Source organism: Sebastes fasciatus, chromosome 18 (assembly GCF_043250625.1).
Source record: "Sebastes fasciatus isolate fSebFas1 chromosome 18, fSebFas1.pri, whole genome shotgun sequence".
Lineage (NCBI taxonomy): Eukaryota > Metazoa > Chordata > Actinopteri > Perciformes > Sebastidae > Sebastes > Sebastes fasciatus.
In genome coordinates, this window is record NC_133812.1 from 4,007,096 (window position 1) to 4,024,279 (window position 17,184).

At 40.5% G+C, this 17,184-nt stretch overlaps 1 protein-coding gene across 1 annotated transcript; it reads right to left on the reverse strand.

Annotated features, from left to right (window-relative positions):
* Window positions 1–2,247: 2,247 nt before the first annotated feature.
* On the reverse strand, window positions 2,248–3,779 carry LOC141756151 (uncharacterized). The gene is made up of 2 exons (XM_074615682.1): window positions 3,720–3,779; window positions 2,248–3,444 (listed from the first exon to the last, which is right to left on the reverse strand). The coding sequence occupies exon 2, from the start codon at window positions 3,433–3,435 to the stop codon at window positions 2,548–2,550; it is 888 nt and encodes a 295-aa protein (XP_074471783.1). The 5' UTR covers window positions 3,436–3,444; window positions 3,720–3,779; the 3' UTR covers window positions 2,248–2,547.
* Window positions 3,780–17,184: the final 13,405 nt, after the last annotated feature.

The following is a 17,184-nucleotide window of genomic DNA, read 5'->3' on the forward strand; positions in this document are numbered from 1 at the left end:
TTAAGGCAAGTAGCACTTACAGTTAGGGTTAGGGTAAGTCTTCAGAGGCCTGCACTATGACGCAAGTTCAACATACCCAGGGTATCTTCTCGTTATTTAGTTTAACTAACCCTAACAAACGAGATCCCGCTAAGCCGTTTTACGAAGGTGGTTATCAAATCGGTAAATCAACCCAGGGTTTCTCCATCTGACTGTAAGCATGTTCACATAAAAGGGGCGGTGTCTGCAGCATCTGACCAATCACAGACATGGACAAGTCTACAAACTTGTAGACAGACAGACAGAGCGGCACATTTTACAAAGGAAGAGTAAACTATATTAGACAAATACGAAGAAGTTAAACACATAATCCAGATTAAATGAAACACAGTTGAAGCTGCCAAATGCAGGAAGGACAGCTGGCAAAAGAAAATAAATTGCAGATGTGTGAATGCGTAAATGAACATAATTATTAATTTAACGGACTACTCAAAAGTCAGATATAGTCGTCCAGAAGTGTATTTTAATACGTATTTTGGTGTTTTCCAGGAGAACGAGGAGGAGGAAGTGCCCCACGTCACCCGCTGCAAAACACCCTGTACACCAGACTCACCCCACTGAAATATATCAACAATAAACAAATTAATTCATAAATACATCCGTGTGTTCATTTAACAACATGTATCATTAAGTGTATTCAATAACCCATTATGTATAGTAATTATAGTGAAACATACTATAATTACTCGAGTAACGTCGTTACAAGCAATAATGAGGCATGTGTGACTATTTCAACCTTCTCTCAGCTGCGTCTCCGTCTCGGTGTGAAACGGACTTGAGAGAAAACCGAAAAATAAATATAAAAACATAATTCAAAGCGGTAAAAACCCACAGCATAAATCCAACTGTCCTTCCTGCATTCGTCAGTTTAAACTGTTGTGTGTGTGTGTGTGTGTGTGTGTGTGTGTGTGTGGCCTGCTCCGGCCTGTTGGCGATGGTTAGTTATGACTCAACTGTTTTCAACATGGCTGCCGGGTCATAATCTTTCTCAGTTTACAGCTAAATAGTACATTAAACTACTATGTTTCTTGATTCATGTTTCATCAGCGCTGCCTAGTTTGACCGTTTGATCAGAGTTCATAAGTAGTGATTGACAGCTGCGTTAGAGTCTCCTCAGCTCTGATTGGTTGTTTTATCTTTGGGCACGGTGTAATTTTGCAAATACCATTATGAGCACTAAAACAAGGCAGAGGAAACTGATATCAGGTATCACTGAGTACGCCAGACTGAGCCGATCCAATACCATCATTTATTAACCAAGAAAAAAATCAACTTGTTTAACCTGAAATCAATTCTTTGCTGCTCCAAAACAGCAGCCTTCACTGTGCCGTCACCCTGGCTGTGTCATGGATGCCACTGTTTTAGAGCAGCAAAGAAGAACTGATAGCAGGTAGTTTCTCACATGATAATAGCAAACAGCAGTGCAGTGCTAGTGGAGAGTGTAACAGTAACGGTAGTCAGAGCGAGCAAAATGTCTCACAGTGGAAAATCTAACAAGTAAAACGGTGATATGTACAGTACATAAGGGTTCCGCTTTGAGGGGTGGCAGTACCCTAGTAGGGGGTGTGGTTAGCACACAGGCCGTCCACTGAGGAGACAGCAAAGAGAATATGGAATTGTTATTTATTCCTAGCTTCATTTATTTATGTTCTTTGTAACTGACAAACCGAATAATAAAAGAAAGTTCTTTTGCATTCATTCTCTGTATGTATTTGTTCATGTTAAACAAAGGGTTTAACCTGAGCCAGGCCATACAACAAAGATAGTCATCATATCACATCCATACATGGTCAGTAGTAAACAGCTGTTAATAAAAATAATAATAATAACTATAACTATATATTTTTTTATCATGCTGGTATCTGATTGGTACTCGGTATCAGCCGATACCACAAGTTCAGGTATCGGAATTGGTATCAGGAAGGAAAAAATTAGATCTGAACATCTTTGAACATATTTGTTGTAACTGTAACTTTAAGAGATGTCCTAACCTTTTTATATCAGAAGAGATCATCAAGTTTATCCTCAGTTTGTGAGTAATACAAAATATTTGATTTTTCATATTCAAGTCCAAAATCCCTTTTAGCATTTTGATAAATATGGGCCCTGGTTTGTCAGCATGATAACAGTGATGGGCATAAGATGATGAAAATATGTGAAAATACTCCAAGTGAAGTTTCTATTGTTAAAAGTCTGAAGCAAACACACTTTAAATGCAAAGTTGTCTTTATTGAAAAGCAGGAAATATGCAGAATAAAGTGATACAGAGTCTTAATATCCAATCATTCATTAACATTGTTGTTGAAAATCAGGAAATAAATGTTTATATTTAAAACGGTTTGATTTCATTGACAGCAAGTTATAATTACCAGTAGTTATACTGTAATATAATTAATCACATTGTTTTATATAGAAAAAGATAAGAAAAAAATTTAAAGAGGCAATGACCAAAATGATTTAACAATATTGTAGGACTTTGCTTTTCACTTCAGTGAGTGTTGAGAATTCTCAGGCTTGCCACTGATAGAAACACACGTTCTCAATGCTGCCTCCATTGCCTGTGTTGAGATTTTTTTCGATAACCGGGACACCAGTCACCTTGTACGCCTTGATATTAGCTTCGCCGATAAGCAGGGTGATGGCCGTAACGGGATGTTTGACGTGGTCTTTCTTGTACCACAGGTTCACCCGGTTCCCTCCGGTCCCCTCGTTCAGGTTAGCACACACTGGCGTGTATTTTTGCTGCTCAAGGGACTGATACTCGCTATCATTAGTGGAGACATTCAGTTCACTGAGTGCACGCTGGGAGTCGGGGGTCTGACGGTACCAGATGAAGACAAAGTATCCTCCTGCACCCCTGTTAGTATCTTCATCCAGACGGATGAAACCTTTCTTATAGTGGTCGGAATCTGTTTCGTAGCAAACAGTGGCAGTGACATCACAGATGTAGGTTTTCTTCTCTCTCTTCACCCAGGCATGGATCCAGCTCCCTGCAGCCCCGCGGTTCAGATCACAGGCCAGTCTCTCCCAGCCATTCTTAAACTTCAGGGCTTCACCGTCTGCATCTGTAGTGACATCAATGGCCTCTATGGGAGTATTGTACTCTCCGGACCCTCTGAAGTACCAAAGGTAGATGAAGTCACCGTCTGCTCCAGCATTGAGATTTTTATCGATCTTTGTGTACCCTGCATTGATCAATCCAACAGCCATTTCATCGTTGAATGTAACTTGGAGCTTGGTGATTGCTACTGACCCATGTTTGAACCAAATGTAGACGCACTTTCCCCCTATACCTTTGTTCAGATCAACATTGATTTTCGTGAAGCCTTGGTTTGCGAACTGTTTCTCATCAGCTTCATCAAGGGACACATTAACTTGTGAGATGTATTTGGCCATCGTGGGTAACTGCATTAAAGAAAGACAAACCATGAGTACACTGAATATGACAAGTTAGCAGCATGACTGTGACTTTTCAGGTGAGCTCCAATATAACGATTAGAAATTATTATATCAGTTGTTAAATATGGATCACCATAACGATGTCTAAAATAAATTATTTTTCAAATGTGCATGCATGCTGCACTCATTTACACTATTTACACTGAATATAATCATTTAACATCTGAAACAGATAAACACATGTTCCACAGCAAGAACAAAATAAATTCTTAATCACTTACGTGTCTGCTGACAGTGACTGGTAGAGCGGCAGTAAGAAGTCAACTGGTCTGCTGAATTCTGTTGTATCTACCACAAGTCAGCTGCCTTTATATAGATATGTTGAAGGTCATGGGTAATCACTACTTGGGAGGAGTCATATTCCAAAGAATAAAATACCTTACGAAACCAGTTTAAAATCATGATTACTTCCAAGTAAATGTTGTGACTCTCAACCTCTGACTTCCTTGGAAAAGAAGCCCCAAAGCTACCTTGGCCAACGCCTTGTGTGTGTGTTTGTGTCTACCTACTGAGCTCTCTTGAAGAACAATTTTATATCACAAGAAATTATCAATTTAATCTGAAGTTTGTGAGTAATAAAAGTGAAGGATTTGTTCTGTGATTTTTCATTTTCAAGTCCAAAATGTCCCTTTTTAGCATTTTGATAAATATGGGCCCTGGTGTGTCAGCATGATGACAGTGATGGGCATAAGATGATGGAAATGAATGAATTTTCTATTGTTTACAGTCTGAAGCAAACACACTTCACATGCCAAGTTGTCTTTAGTTGACTTTTCTAGTTTTAAGGTGGACAACACTTCTATAAAAATGTTTTATTGTTGTTTTATCGAATCTGTCTTGAACTTCTCTTTTATCAGCTGGTATGTGTTGCTCACCCTCAAAAACAGAATCAGGTTGCAGGACATAGTCAAAGTGTGCAGCACAATTGCAGGCAGCACCCTTAATGACTTGACTCCCTTGTTCCAAAGTAGCACCTTGAGGAAGGCTCAGTTGGCCCTAGCTGATCCTAGCCATTCCCTGTCCAATGAGTTCAGGTTGCTCCCGTCAGGCCGCAGATACAGTTTGCCTACATGTAGGACCAATAGGCTCAGAAATCCTTTTGTTCCGACCGCCATTGGTTTCCTAAAAAATGCCCTGTAATGTTGTATGTTGTAGGCCTTTTTGTATTTATTGCCTTTAATAGGCTATTTATTGTGTTTATTGTTGTTGTTTGATGGCTGTGTGGTACTGCTGACTGTACAACAAATTGCCCCTAGGGGATAATAAAGTTTTCCTTGACCTTGACCTTATTGAAAAGAAATGTGCTGAATAAAGTGAAACGGAGCCTTAATAGCCAATCATTCATTAGCATTGTTGTTAAAAAACAGCAATTTCAAATGGTTTGATTTCATGTAGCAAGTTTAACAATAGAACCCATATACCATTGATACTTTATGATATTACTTCTGGTCCAGCATTGAGATCTTTAGGGATCTTTATGTACCCTGCGTTGATCAATCCAACAGCCATGTCATTGTTGAATGTAAATTGGAGCCTGGTGATTGTTACTGACCCACGTTTGTACCAAATGTAGATGTACTTTCCCCCTACACATTTGTTCAGATCAACATCGATTCTCTTGAAGCCTTGGTGTTGGAGCTTTTGCTCATCAGCTTCATCAAGGGACACATCAACTTGTCGGATGTATTTGGCCATTGTGGGTAACTACATTAACCCTCTGAGACCCACGCGATCCTGACCAACTTTACTGTCTTTCAGAGGCTGTAGCAGGTTCCGTTATCTTTGGGCCAAATTTTGCTGAGGAAAAACTGGCATGGCCATTTTCAAAGCGGCCCCTTAACCTCTGACCTCAAGATATGCGACTGAACGTGTGTTCTATGGGTACCCATGAGACTCCCCTTTACAGACATGCCCACTTTATGACAGCTATGTGCAGATTTGGGCAAAGACCATGCAGTTGTTTTAATGCAGTGTAAATGTGTGATTTTGCCTGTTCTAAAAATGGTGAATTGGAATAATTCCGCATACTGGGGTCCCTAAACAGTCTTAGAATTACATAAATTGGGTATCACTATAAAGCTGAGCCAATTGTGGATCTAATGAGCCCAACTGTATTCATGTGTGATGATGTTAGTCCCCATTTCTAAACTTGGCCTCACTGTGTAAAATGACCTGTGGTGACCTCTGGGATAATCACAGCCTCATGAAACATTACAACCACAAACTAGAGACCTAGAGCATTCAGAGGATGGATGGCTTTCCTAGCTAGGTTTACAATAAGGAGGTTTGTGCAGGATTGGTAGGTCATCCAAGATGGGATAGGTATTCTAATAGGCAGCCTTGGCACTCATGAAAGGAGGCAGTTCAGGGTAATCTGTCTGTAGAATATAGAATAGTGAGTGATTCTTCACCTGAGGGGCTGTAATCTAGAAATAGGTCAAGGATTTACAGGATAGTTGGAGTAGGTGAGAACCAGTATGTGTGTTTGTGAGTGTGATTGAAGACAGAGCTCCGGCTTTGGTGAGGAGGAGTTGCACACCTGTCCTGGACCGTCACCTAAACGTGATCTGGTAGAGAGGACGCATTTCCTCTTGCACTGAGGGTGTGTGTGTGTGTGAGTGTATTCTGATCACTGGCAAGAAGGTCGTACTGTATATCCTATACCGGATTGTCACTCAGTGTGATCTGGTGGACGGGGTACGATCGTCTGTGGACCACTGAAAGGAATAAATGAGTTCTGAAACAATAGTTGCTTAAATAAGAATACTATTGTGTAAGAAACAGTGTGATGGAGTGAGGTGCTAAATAAGCATTGGAATAAGACACTCTTGAGATAAAGGAGTGTCAGGAAGAAATTACTAAATTAGCAATTGGGCAGGTGAGAAGAGGGAGAAAAGAACTACAACTAGAATTAGATTTAGGATTAGATTTCTATGATACAGGAGCACTTATAATATACTTACACAATCAGTGCACACACACACACACACACACACTTACACAATCAGTTCACACAAAGACACACACACACGCCCACACATGTATTCCCACGAGAAAGAAGTATTAAGAAAAATGCTCTTTTCTTGAGACACACCTTCTCCTAAAAGTCCTGCCAAGCACACAGTTATCTATTTCACTCAAAGCAGCCGTGATTTACACAGAACTGTCAAAACACTAAATGGGAACCTGTGTGGGCGTGTGCATGTGTGATAAACTACCTTACAAAACCTGATTAAAATCATGATTACTTTTAATTAAATGTTGTCACTCAACCTCTGACTTCCTTGGAAAAGAAGCACCAAAGCTACCTTGGACCACGCCTTGTGTGTGTGTTTGTGTCTACCTCCTGAGCTCTCTTAAAGAGCATTTTTATATCAGAAGAAATTATCAATTTAATCTGAAGTTTTTGAGTATTAAAAGTAAAGGATTTATGCTGTGATTTGGCCATTTTCAAATGGCCATTTTCAAAGCGGCCCCTTAACCTCTGACCTCAAGATATGCGACTGAACGTGTGTTCTATGGGTACCCACGAGTCTCCCCTTTACAGACTTGCCCACTTTATGACAGCTATGTGCAGTTTTGGGCAAAGACCATGCAGTTGTTTTAATGCAGTGTAAATGTGTGATTTTGCCTGTTCTAAAAATGGTGTATTGGAATAATTCCGCATACTGGGGTCCCTAAACAGTTTTAGAATTACATAAATTGGGTATCACTGTAAAGCTGAGCCTCTTGTGGATCCAATGAGCCCAACTGTATTCATGTGTGATGATGTTAGTCCCCATTTCTAAACTTGTCCTCACTGTGTAAAATGACCTGTGGTGACCTCTAGGATAATCACAGCCTCATGAAACTTTACAGCCACAAACTATAGACCTGGAGCATTCAGAGGATGGATGGCTTTCCTTGCTAGGTTTACAATAAGGAGGTTTCTGCAGGATTGGTAGGTCATCCAAGATGGGATAAGTATTCTAATAGGCAGCCTTGGCACTCATGAAAGGAGGCAGTTCAGGGTAATCTGTCTGTAGAATATAGAATAGTTAGTGATTCTTCACCTGAGGGGCTGTAATCTAGAAATAGGTCATGGATTTACAGGATAGTTGGAGTAGGTGAGAACCAGTGTGTGTGTTTGTGAGTGTGATTGAAGACAGAGCTCCGGCTTTGGTGAGGAGGAGTTGCACACCTGTCCTGGACCGTCACCTAAACGTGACCTGGTAGAGAGGACGCATTTCCTCTTGCACTGAGGGTGTGTGTGTGTGAGTGTATTCTGATCACTGGCAAGAAGGTCGTACTGTATATCCTATACCGGATTGGCACTCAGTGTGATCTGGTGGATGGGGTACGATCGTCTGTGGACCACTGAAAGGAATAAATGAGTTCTGAAACAATAGTTGCTTAAATAAGTATAATATTGTGTAAGAAACAGCGTGATGGAGTGAGGTGCTAAATAAGCATTGGAATAAGACACTCTTGAGATAAAGGAGTGTCAGGAAGAAATTACTAAATTAGCAATTGGGCAGGTGAGAAGAGGGAGAAAAGAACTAGAATTAGATTTAGATTTCTATGATACAGGCACACTTATAATATACTTACACAATCAGTGCACGCACACACACACACACACACACACACACACACACACACACACACACACACACACAGAGTGGATGGTGGACAGATGGAGCAGACACGCCAAACAACAAAAAACTGTTAGTCAACCACTGGAGTTACCTGTGAATGTCCATTATTCATGAATATGAAGGTTAGTGAAATGACTTGTGTACAGACACATATAAGTGTACATTTGTGTCTTTATTGAGGAGGCCAAATGCATGTCAACAAAGCAACAGATGAGCAGTGACCAGGTTCAATCAGACATGTGTAACATCTCAGGTGCTAAATAGAGGTTATACCAGATGCACAAACAGAGGGAGAAATATAAGAACATTTGATGTCATTCCATTTCAGATCGTTATTGTAGCTGTTTTGAACACAGTTTTCATGTCCTCCCCTGTTGTTTGGTTCTCCTGTTCCCCAAAAATGAAAGTTGAATGCAGAGCCATCAGACCACAGATGGGATCAAGACCCTGAGGGAGACCGGTGACATGCTGCTTTTATATGCTTCAGAGAGGGTGTTTGCACTGTTGGCATAATATTATTGGTCAAATCAACTTGGCAAACACTTTCAAGTTGCTCACACAGTATCTGAATATAAGCCAAAAATAGACCACCAGCTCACCTGGGGCCTCATGTATAAACGGTGCGCACGTACTAAAATGTTGCGTACGCTGTGTTTCACGCTCACGCCAGGATGTATAAAAATCAACTTGACGTGAGAATGTGCGGGCCGTCCTCAAATCTCTGTCATTTGGCAGTGTCAAACTACAAAGTACTGAAACTTGCTAAATGTGTAAAAAAATGTTTCCACTCAACTTACTGAGCTTTATTTATGATGTGGGATCAAAGAAAACCCACATATTTCTTAACTAGTTTGCGCATAATGTTTAACATCAGAGAGGCACAACAAAAACACATTTAAACTAATTTCCCAGAGATGACAAGCCTTAACCACCGTGCCAAAAACAAAATCGCGTGCTGCACAATGTGGCAAACCACCGGGGTGAGCCTGTGCTCCAGGAGCAACAGATGGATGAACCGGACCCTGGCACACCTAACAATGAGCCAAATGCAGCAGCTATACAGCGCCGTTTGGATGAGATACACAGAATGTAAAGCAACGAGGTGAGTTGAGACAAACGTTTATTTTTCAACAAGGTCTTTTACTGTATGACTTATCCCACCAAGAACGTCATTCATTCTTTTTAATTCGTTGCATATATATATATATATATATATATATATATATATATATATATAGAGAGAGAGAGAGAGAGAGAGAGATGTATAGATATATCTCTATATATCCTTCATTGTATTGACAATCTCTCTCTGTGACTCCAGCACAGCGTATAGTATATATTTAGTGAGGACGCGGCCAGACCGGCGCCCCTCAGCAGTCGAGGCACGGGGCGCAGCTGACCGTGCGCCTTCGGAAACCTTCGGGAGCCTTCGGGAGCGCACGGTCAGCTGCTGTGGAGACGCGTTGCGTTTGATACTGATTCCTGATGAAAGACCATCAAATAAAATATGTTTTCTAGCTTCCACCTCAGTAACAAGCACTTCCATTTCACACTCTGTGAAATTCTTCTTTTGTGTTCCTTTTCCAGCGTGATTTCCCGTTGTTATTGTTATTTGGACAATAGGTGACAGCATGGCGCGTGTTTATAGTCATTTGCATAGTTATTAATGGGAGGAGACAAGGCGGGCCAAGCGGCACGTGCAGCTGCGCTCAATTTCACGTCAATTGGGATGTATAAAGGAAAGGTGCGCAGGAACAGGCGTACGCACGGTTTTATACATGTGGAAATTTCTGTGCGTACGCACTTTTACAATTTTGTGAGTACGCCATCTTCCAGTGTGAAAGCTGCGCAGTCTTTTATACATGAGGCCCCTGGAGATGTCACTTAAAACCTAGAATTTATCCCTGATAAAGACCCTCTGAGCTAAAAAGCTGTGTGTGTTTTAAAATGAAATGATGATGAACACATTTCTACTTTTTTTTCCATTATACCCCCTACAGATCCTCGTGGGACAATATTTAAAAAGTACAAATATGTTTGTTTGTTTACTGCTCCGGTCCTGCCTGCTGCCTCTGCTACACACTTAATATAAACTTTATGCTGCTCTAACTCACAACAGTGTCATTTCATTATCATAAGTGAGAGTGCAGTAAATATTTAGTTTTGTGTACAAAATGATATATTCACATGCTGGATAGTGTACTTGTGATTACAACATCTGGTACACCTGTGCTGTTCCCATATTTATCTAATACACAAAGACTGGAACAGGACATGGAAAAACTAATAATTGAAAGCAACACAAACAAGTTGTAGAATGAAATGCCTTCATGTCATTACTGTTTACTGCAATACTAATTCTGTTAATATTACATTTCTATTTTGCACAATGAAGGGAAAATACATTTATTATTAAAATTATAATAATAAAAATAGTCATGGTCAGTGGTCAGTGAGCGGTTCAATCAGACCAGCCTGGTCTCCTAAAAATTACCATCGTTCCCATACAACGAAACTGCATTGTCAATTGCGTTTCGAGGGAAACGTATCGTCTCCCGGATTACGTTTGTTTTTGACGTATCTGAAAAACGTTTCACTTCTGGCCGTGCAGATTCAAACCATGCCGCGTTGACTTCCGTTTCCATTACCAGTTTTAGCACGTTGAGTTGTGCCAAGTCATACCCGAGATGGACCATATCCGGAGTTGGGTCAAAGCGCGCCCCACCGCCTCCCAGCAGGTTAATTGCAGTGAAGTTAGATGGGCTTCGTCACCATTCAGTGACGATTCAGCGTAATGTTTAAAAAGCCTCTGCTGCTATTGCCAGATATAGCAGATATGGTGCTATGTAGCTGGCTACCAACAACCATTGCACAGCGTAATAGTAAATAGTGCTAAAGAGGGCGCTGCTTTTAAATGTCATCGACTCAAGACAAGCATCAGTGGGTATCCCTGTTGTAATGGAGATGCAAATCCCTGCCATCGGCCCGCCGAGTCAACCCGAGTCAAGCCAAGCCATTTTATTTCAATTTACAATGTTAGCCACGTATTTAAAACTGCAGCCGTAATCCAGGAGAAAATATGTTTCCCTCGGGGAAACACACATACACACACACACACAAACACACACACACATTACAAACACACACACACACACACACAGAGTGGATGGTGGACAGATGGAGCAGACACGCCAAACAACAAAAAACTGTTGGAAATTTGTATTTATTTATTTATTATTATTATTATTATTATTATTATTATTATTATTATTATTATTATTATTATTTTATTTATTTATAAATTTTTTAGGAGGGTGACCAGCGCCCCCGACCACACGCCCACACATGTGTTCCCATGAGAAAGAAGTATTAAGAAAAATGTTCTTTTCTTGAGACACACCTTCTCCTAAAAGTCCTGCCAAGCACACAGTTATCTATTTCACTCAAAGCAGGCGTGATTTACACACAACTGTCAAAACACTAAATGGGAACCTGTGTGGGTGTGTGCATGTGTGTTAAAGTTTATGATTTCACCTTCATGACAACACGTATTTTTGCAGTAGTTGAAGTTCTTTGCAGACATTTAGCTACAAACTGATTATTTTGGTGCTACATATTTATTATGATTCTATCTCGTCTAAAAGTGTTTAGAATTAAAACAATATAACCATCCAGATAAAGAGACAGTAACTGTTGTCATGAACATCACAGCAAAGTAAAGACAACTTTATTTGTATTAGGGATGTACCCGAATCCGAATTGGTTATTCAGGAAAGCACAAATAATGCCATGAAAACAGATTAAACAAGCGTACAACAACACAACGCCAGTGTTGGAAAAAAAACGCTTGGACGAGCCCCCAAATATGTTACAGCCTCTCAGACAAACAAAGGCTGTATAACAATCAATTCATTTTAAATCAGGACAAAAGTAACTATCAAAAATGTAACAGAGTAAACAAAAGGTTGGAGATCACAGTTAAATGAACAAAAGAAGGGGAAGTTGCTGGGCCAGCCACGCAGTGGACCGTCACACCCAGCTCAACCCTCTGAACTCAAAAGTGTTTAACTTAAACCAAAAACCACCAAAACTTATCTACCGGAGATCTCCAACCCAAAACAAAGTCACAAACTAAATGCTGGGAATATATATATATATATACATATATATATATATATATATATAGAGAGAGAGAAAGAGAGAGAGAGAGAGAGAGAGAGAGAGAGAGAGAGAGAGAGAGAGAGAGAGAGAGAGGGGGGACAGAGATGTTGAAGGTCATTGGGTAATCACTACTTGTGGTGGGTGATATTCCAAAGAATAAAATACCTTATAAAACCTGATTAAAATAATTATTACTTATAAGTAAATGTCGTCACTCTCAACCTCTGACTTCGTTGGAAAAGAAGCCCCAAAGCTACCTTGGACCACGCCTTGTGTGTTTGTTTGTGTCTACCTCCTGAGCTCTCTTAAAGAGCATTTTTATTCAGAAGAAATTATCAATTTAATCTGAAGTTTGTGAGTAATAAAAGTGAAGGATTTGTACTGTGATTTTTCATTTTCAAGTCCAAAATGTCCCTTTTTATCATTTTGATGAATATGGACCCTGGTGTGTCAGCATGATGACAGTGATGGGCATAACATGATGGAAATGAATGAATTTTCTATTGTGTAGAGTCTGAAGCAAACACACTTCACATGCCAAGTTGTCTTTAGTTGACTTTGTAGTTTTAAGGTGGAAAACACTTCTATGAAAATGTTTTAATCTTATTTTATCGATTCCTTCATGCACTTCTCTGTTATCAGCTGGTATGGGTTGCTCACCCTCAAAAACAGAATCAGGTTGCAGGGCATAGTCAAAGTGTGCAACAAAATTGCAGGCTGCACCCTTAATGACTTGACTCCCTTGTTCCAAAGTAGGACCTTGAAGAAGGCTCAGTTGGCCCTAGCTGATCCTAGCCATTCCCTGTCCAATGAGTTCAGGTTGCTCCCGTCAGGCCACAGATACAGTTTGCCTACATGTAGGACCAATAGGCTCAGAAATCCTTTTGTTCCGACCGCCATTGGTTTCCTAAAAAATGCCCTGTAATGTTGTATGTTGTAGGCCTTTTTGTATTTATTGCCTTTAATAGGCTATTTATTGTGTTTATTGTTGTTGTTTGATGGCTGTGTGTAACTGCTGACTGAACAACAAATTGCCCCTAGGGGATAATAAAGTTTTCCTTGACCTTGACCTTATTGAAAAGAAATGTGCAGAATAAAGTGAAACGGAGCCTTAATAGCCAATCATTCATTAGCATTGTTGTTAAAAAACAGCAATTTCAAATGGTTTGATTTCATGTAGCAAGTTTAACAATAGAACCCATATACCATTGATACCTTATGATATTACTTCTGGTCCAGCATTGAGATCTTTAGGGATCTTTGTGTACCCTGCGTTGATCAATCCAACAGCCATGTCATTGTTGAATGTAAATTGGAGCCTGGTGATTGGTACTGACCCACGTTTGTACCAAATGTAGATGTACTTTCCCCCTACACATTTGTTCAGATCAACATCGATTCTCTTGAAGCCTTGGTGTTGGAGCTTTTGCTCATCAGCTTCATCAAGGGACACATCAACTTGTCGGATGTATTTGGCCATTGTGGGTAACTACATTAACCCTCTGAGACCCACGCGATCCTGACCAACTTTACTGTCTTTCAGAGGCTGTAGCAGGTTCCGTTATCTTTGGGCCAAATTTTGCTGAGGAAAAACTGGCATGGCCATTTTCAAAGCGACCCCTTAACCTCTGACCTCAAGATATGCGACTGAACGTGTGTTCTATGGGTACCCATGAGACTCCCCTTTACAGACATGCCCACTTTATGACAGCTATGTGCAGATTTGGGCAAAGACCATGCAGTTGTTTTAATGCAGTGTAAATGTGTGATTTTGCCTGTTCTAAAAATGGTGAATTGGAATAATTCCGCATACTGGGGTCCCTAAACAGTCTTAGAATTACATAAATTGGGTATCACTATAAAGCTGAGCCAATTGTGGATCTAATGAGCCCAACTGTATTCATGTGTGATGATGTTAGTCCCCATTTCTAAACTTGGCCTTACTGTGTAAAATGACCTGTGGTGACCTCTAGGATAATCACAGCCTCATGAAACATTACAACCACAAACTAGAGACCTAGAGCATTCAGAGGATGGATGGCTTTCCTAGCTAGGTTTACAATAAGGAGGTTTGTGCAGGATTGGTAGGTCATCCAAGATGGGATAAGTATTCTAATAGGCAGCCTTGGCACTCATGAAAGGAGGCAGTTCAGGGTAATCTGTCTGTAGAATATAGAATAGTGAGTGATTCTTCACCTGAGGGGCTGTAATCTAGAAATAGGTCAAGGATTTACAGGATAGTTGGAGTAGGTGAGAACCAGTGTGTGTGTTTGTGAGTGTGATTGAAGACAGAGCTCCGGCTTTGGTGAGGAGGAGTTGCACACCTGTCCTGGACCGTCACCTAAACGTGACCTGGTAGAGAGGACGCATTTCCTCTTGCACTGAGGGTGTGTGTGTGTGAGTGTATTCTGATCACTGGCAAGAAGGTCGTACTGTATATCCTATACCGGATTGTCACTCAGTGTGATCTGGTGGACGGGGTACGATCGTCTGTGGACCACTGAAAGGAATAAATGAGTTCTGAAACAATAGTTGCTTAAATAAGAATACTATTGTGTAAGAAACAGTGTGATGGAGTGAGGTGCTAAATAAGCATTGGAATAAGACACTCTTGAGATAAAGGAGTGTCAGGAAGAAATTACTTAATTAGCAATTGGGCAGGTGAGAAGAGGGAGAAAAGAACTACAACTAGAATTAGATTTAGGATTAGATTTCTATGATACAGGAGCACTTATAATATACTTACACAATCAGTGCACACACACACACACACACACACTTACACAATCAGTTCACACAAAGACACACACACACGCCCACACATGTATTCCCACGAGAAAGAAGTATTAAGAAAAATGCTGTTTTCTTGAGACAGACCTTCTCCTAAAAGTCCTGCCAAGCACACAGTTATCTATTTCACTCAAAGCAGCCGTGATTTACACAGAACTGTCAAAACACTAAATGGGAACCTGTGTGGGCGTGTGCATGTGTGATAAACTACCTTACAAAACCTGATTAAAATCATGATTACTTTTAATTAAATGTTGTCACTCAACCTCTGACTTCCTTGGAAAAGAAGCACCAAAGCTACCTTGGACTACGCCTTGTGTGTGTGTTTGTGTCTACCTCCTGAGCTCTCTTAAAGAGCATTTTTATATCAGAAGAAATTATCAATTTAATCTGAAGTTTTTGAGTATTAAAAGTGAAGGATTTATGCTGTGATTTGGCCATTTTCAAATGGCCATTTTCAAAGCGGCCCCTTAACCTCTGACCTCAAGATATGCGACTGAACGTGTGTTCTATGGGTACCCACGAGTCTCCCCTTTACAGACTTGCCCACTTTATGACAGCTATGTGCAGTTTTGGGCAAAGACCATGCAGTTGTTTTAATGCAGTGTAAATGTGTGATTTTGCCTGTTCTAAAAATGGTGTATTGGAATAATTCCGCATACTGGGGTCCCTAAACAGTTTTAGAATTACATAAATTGGGTATCACTGTAAAGCTGAGCCTCTTGTGGATCCAATGAGCCCAACTGTATTCATGTGTGATGATGTTAGTCCCCATTTCTAAACTTGTCCTCACTGTGTAAAATGACCTGTGGTGACCTCTAGGATAATCACAGCCTCATGAAACTTTACAGCCACAAACTAGAGACCTAGAGCATTCAGAGGATGGATGGCTTTCCTTGCTAGGTTTACAATAAGGAGGTTTCTGCAGGATTGGTAGGTCATCCAAGATGGGATAAGTATTCTAATAGGCAGCCTTGGCACTCATGAAAGGAGGCAGTTCAGGGTAATCTGTCTGTAGAATATAGAATAGTTAGTGATTCTTCACCTGAGGGGCTGTAATCTAGAAATAGGTCATGGATTTACAGGATAGTTGGAGTAGGTGAGAACCAGTGTGTGTGTTTGTGAGTGTGATTGAAGACAGAGCTCTGGCTTTGGTGAGGAGGAGTTGCACACCTGTCCTGGACCGTCACCTAAACGTGACCTGGTAGAGAGGACGCATTTCCTCTTGCACTGAGGGTGTGTGTGTGTGAGTGTATTCTGATCACTGGCAAGAAGGTCGTACTGTATATCCTATACCGGATTGGCACTCAGTGTGATCTGGTGGATGGGGTACGATCGTCTGTGGACCACTGAAAGGAATAAATGAGTTCTGAAACAATAGTTGCTTAAATAAGTATAATATTGTGTAAGAAACAGCGTGATGGAGTGAGGTGCTAAATAAGCATTGGAATAAGACACTCTTGAGATAAAGGAGTGTCAGGAAGAAATGAATAAATTAGCAATTGGGCAGGTGAGAAGAGGGAGAAAAGAACTACAACTAGAATTAGATTTCTATGATACAGGCACACTTATAATATACTTACACAATCAGTGCACGCACACACACACACACACACACACACACAGAGTGGATGGTGGACAGATGGAGCAGACACGCCAAACAACAAAAAACTGTTACGCCGGGGCCACACAGCGCGCATCATGCTCGCCTGACGGCAGCGTCACGTCGTGGCCGCGTCATGCCCACCTAGGGTGTTCACACTAGACGCGAGTTACCCACGTCTCGGGAGCGTCCCGGAGCTACCTGTCAGCTGTGTTTTTGCTGTTGCTGACAGCCCTTTCTTTCTACATAGAGTTTGCCTTTTAATGGCCATTTAACTTCATAATAAATGTGATTTATATTTATTTAAGACAAAAAAGGGTAAGAACTGTGTGGTAATTTGTAAATATTATTAAAAACAAGCAAATAAATTCATACATAAATATTAATATATAGCCCATATAAATCCCTCTTTTCTGTCAGTGAAGAGGGATTTATATATATACAATGAGGAGGGATTTCTATGGGCTATATATATATATATATATATGTATATAT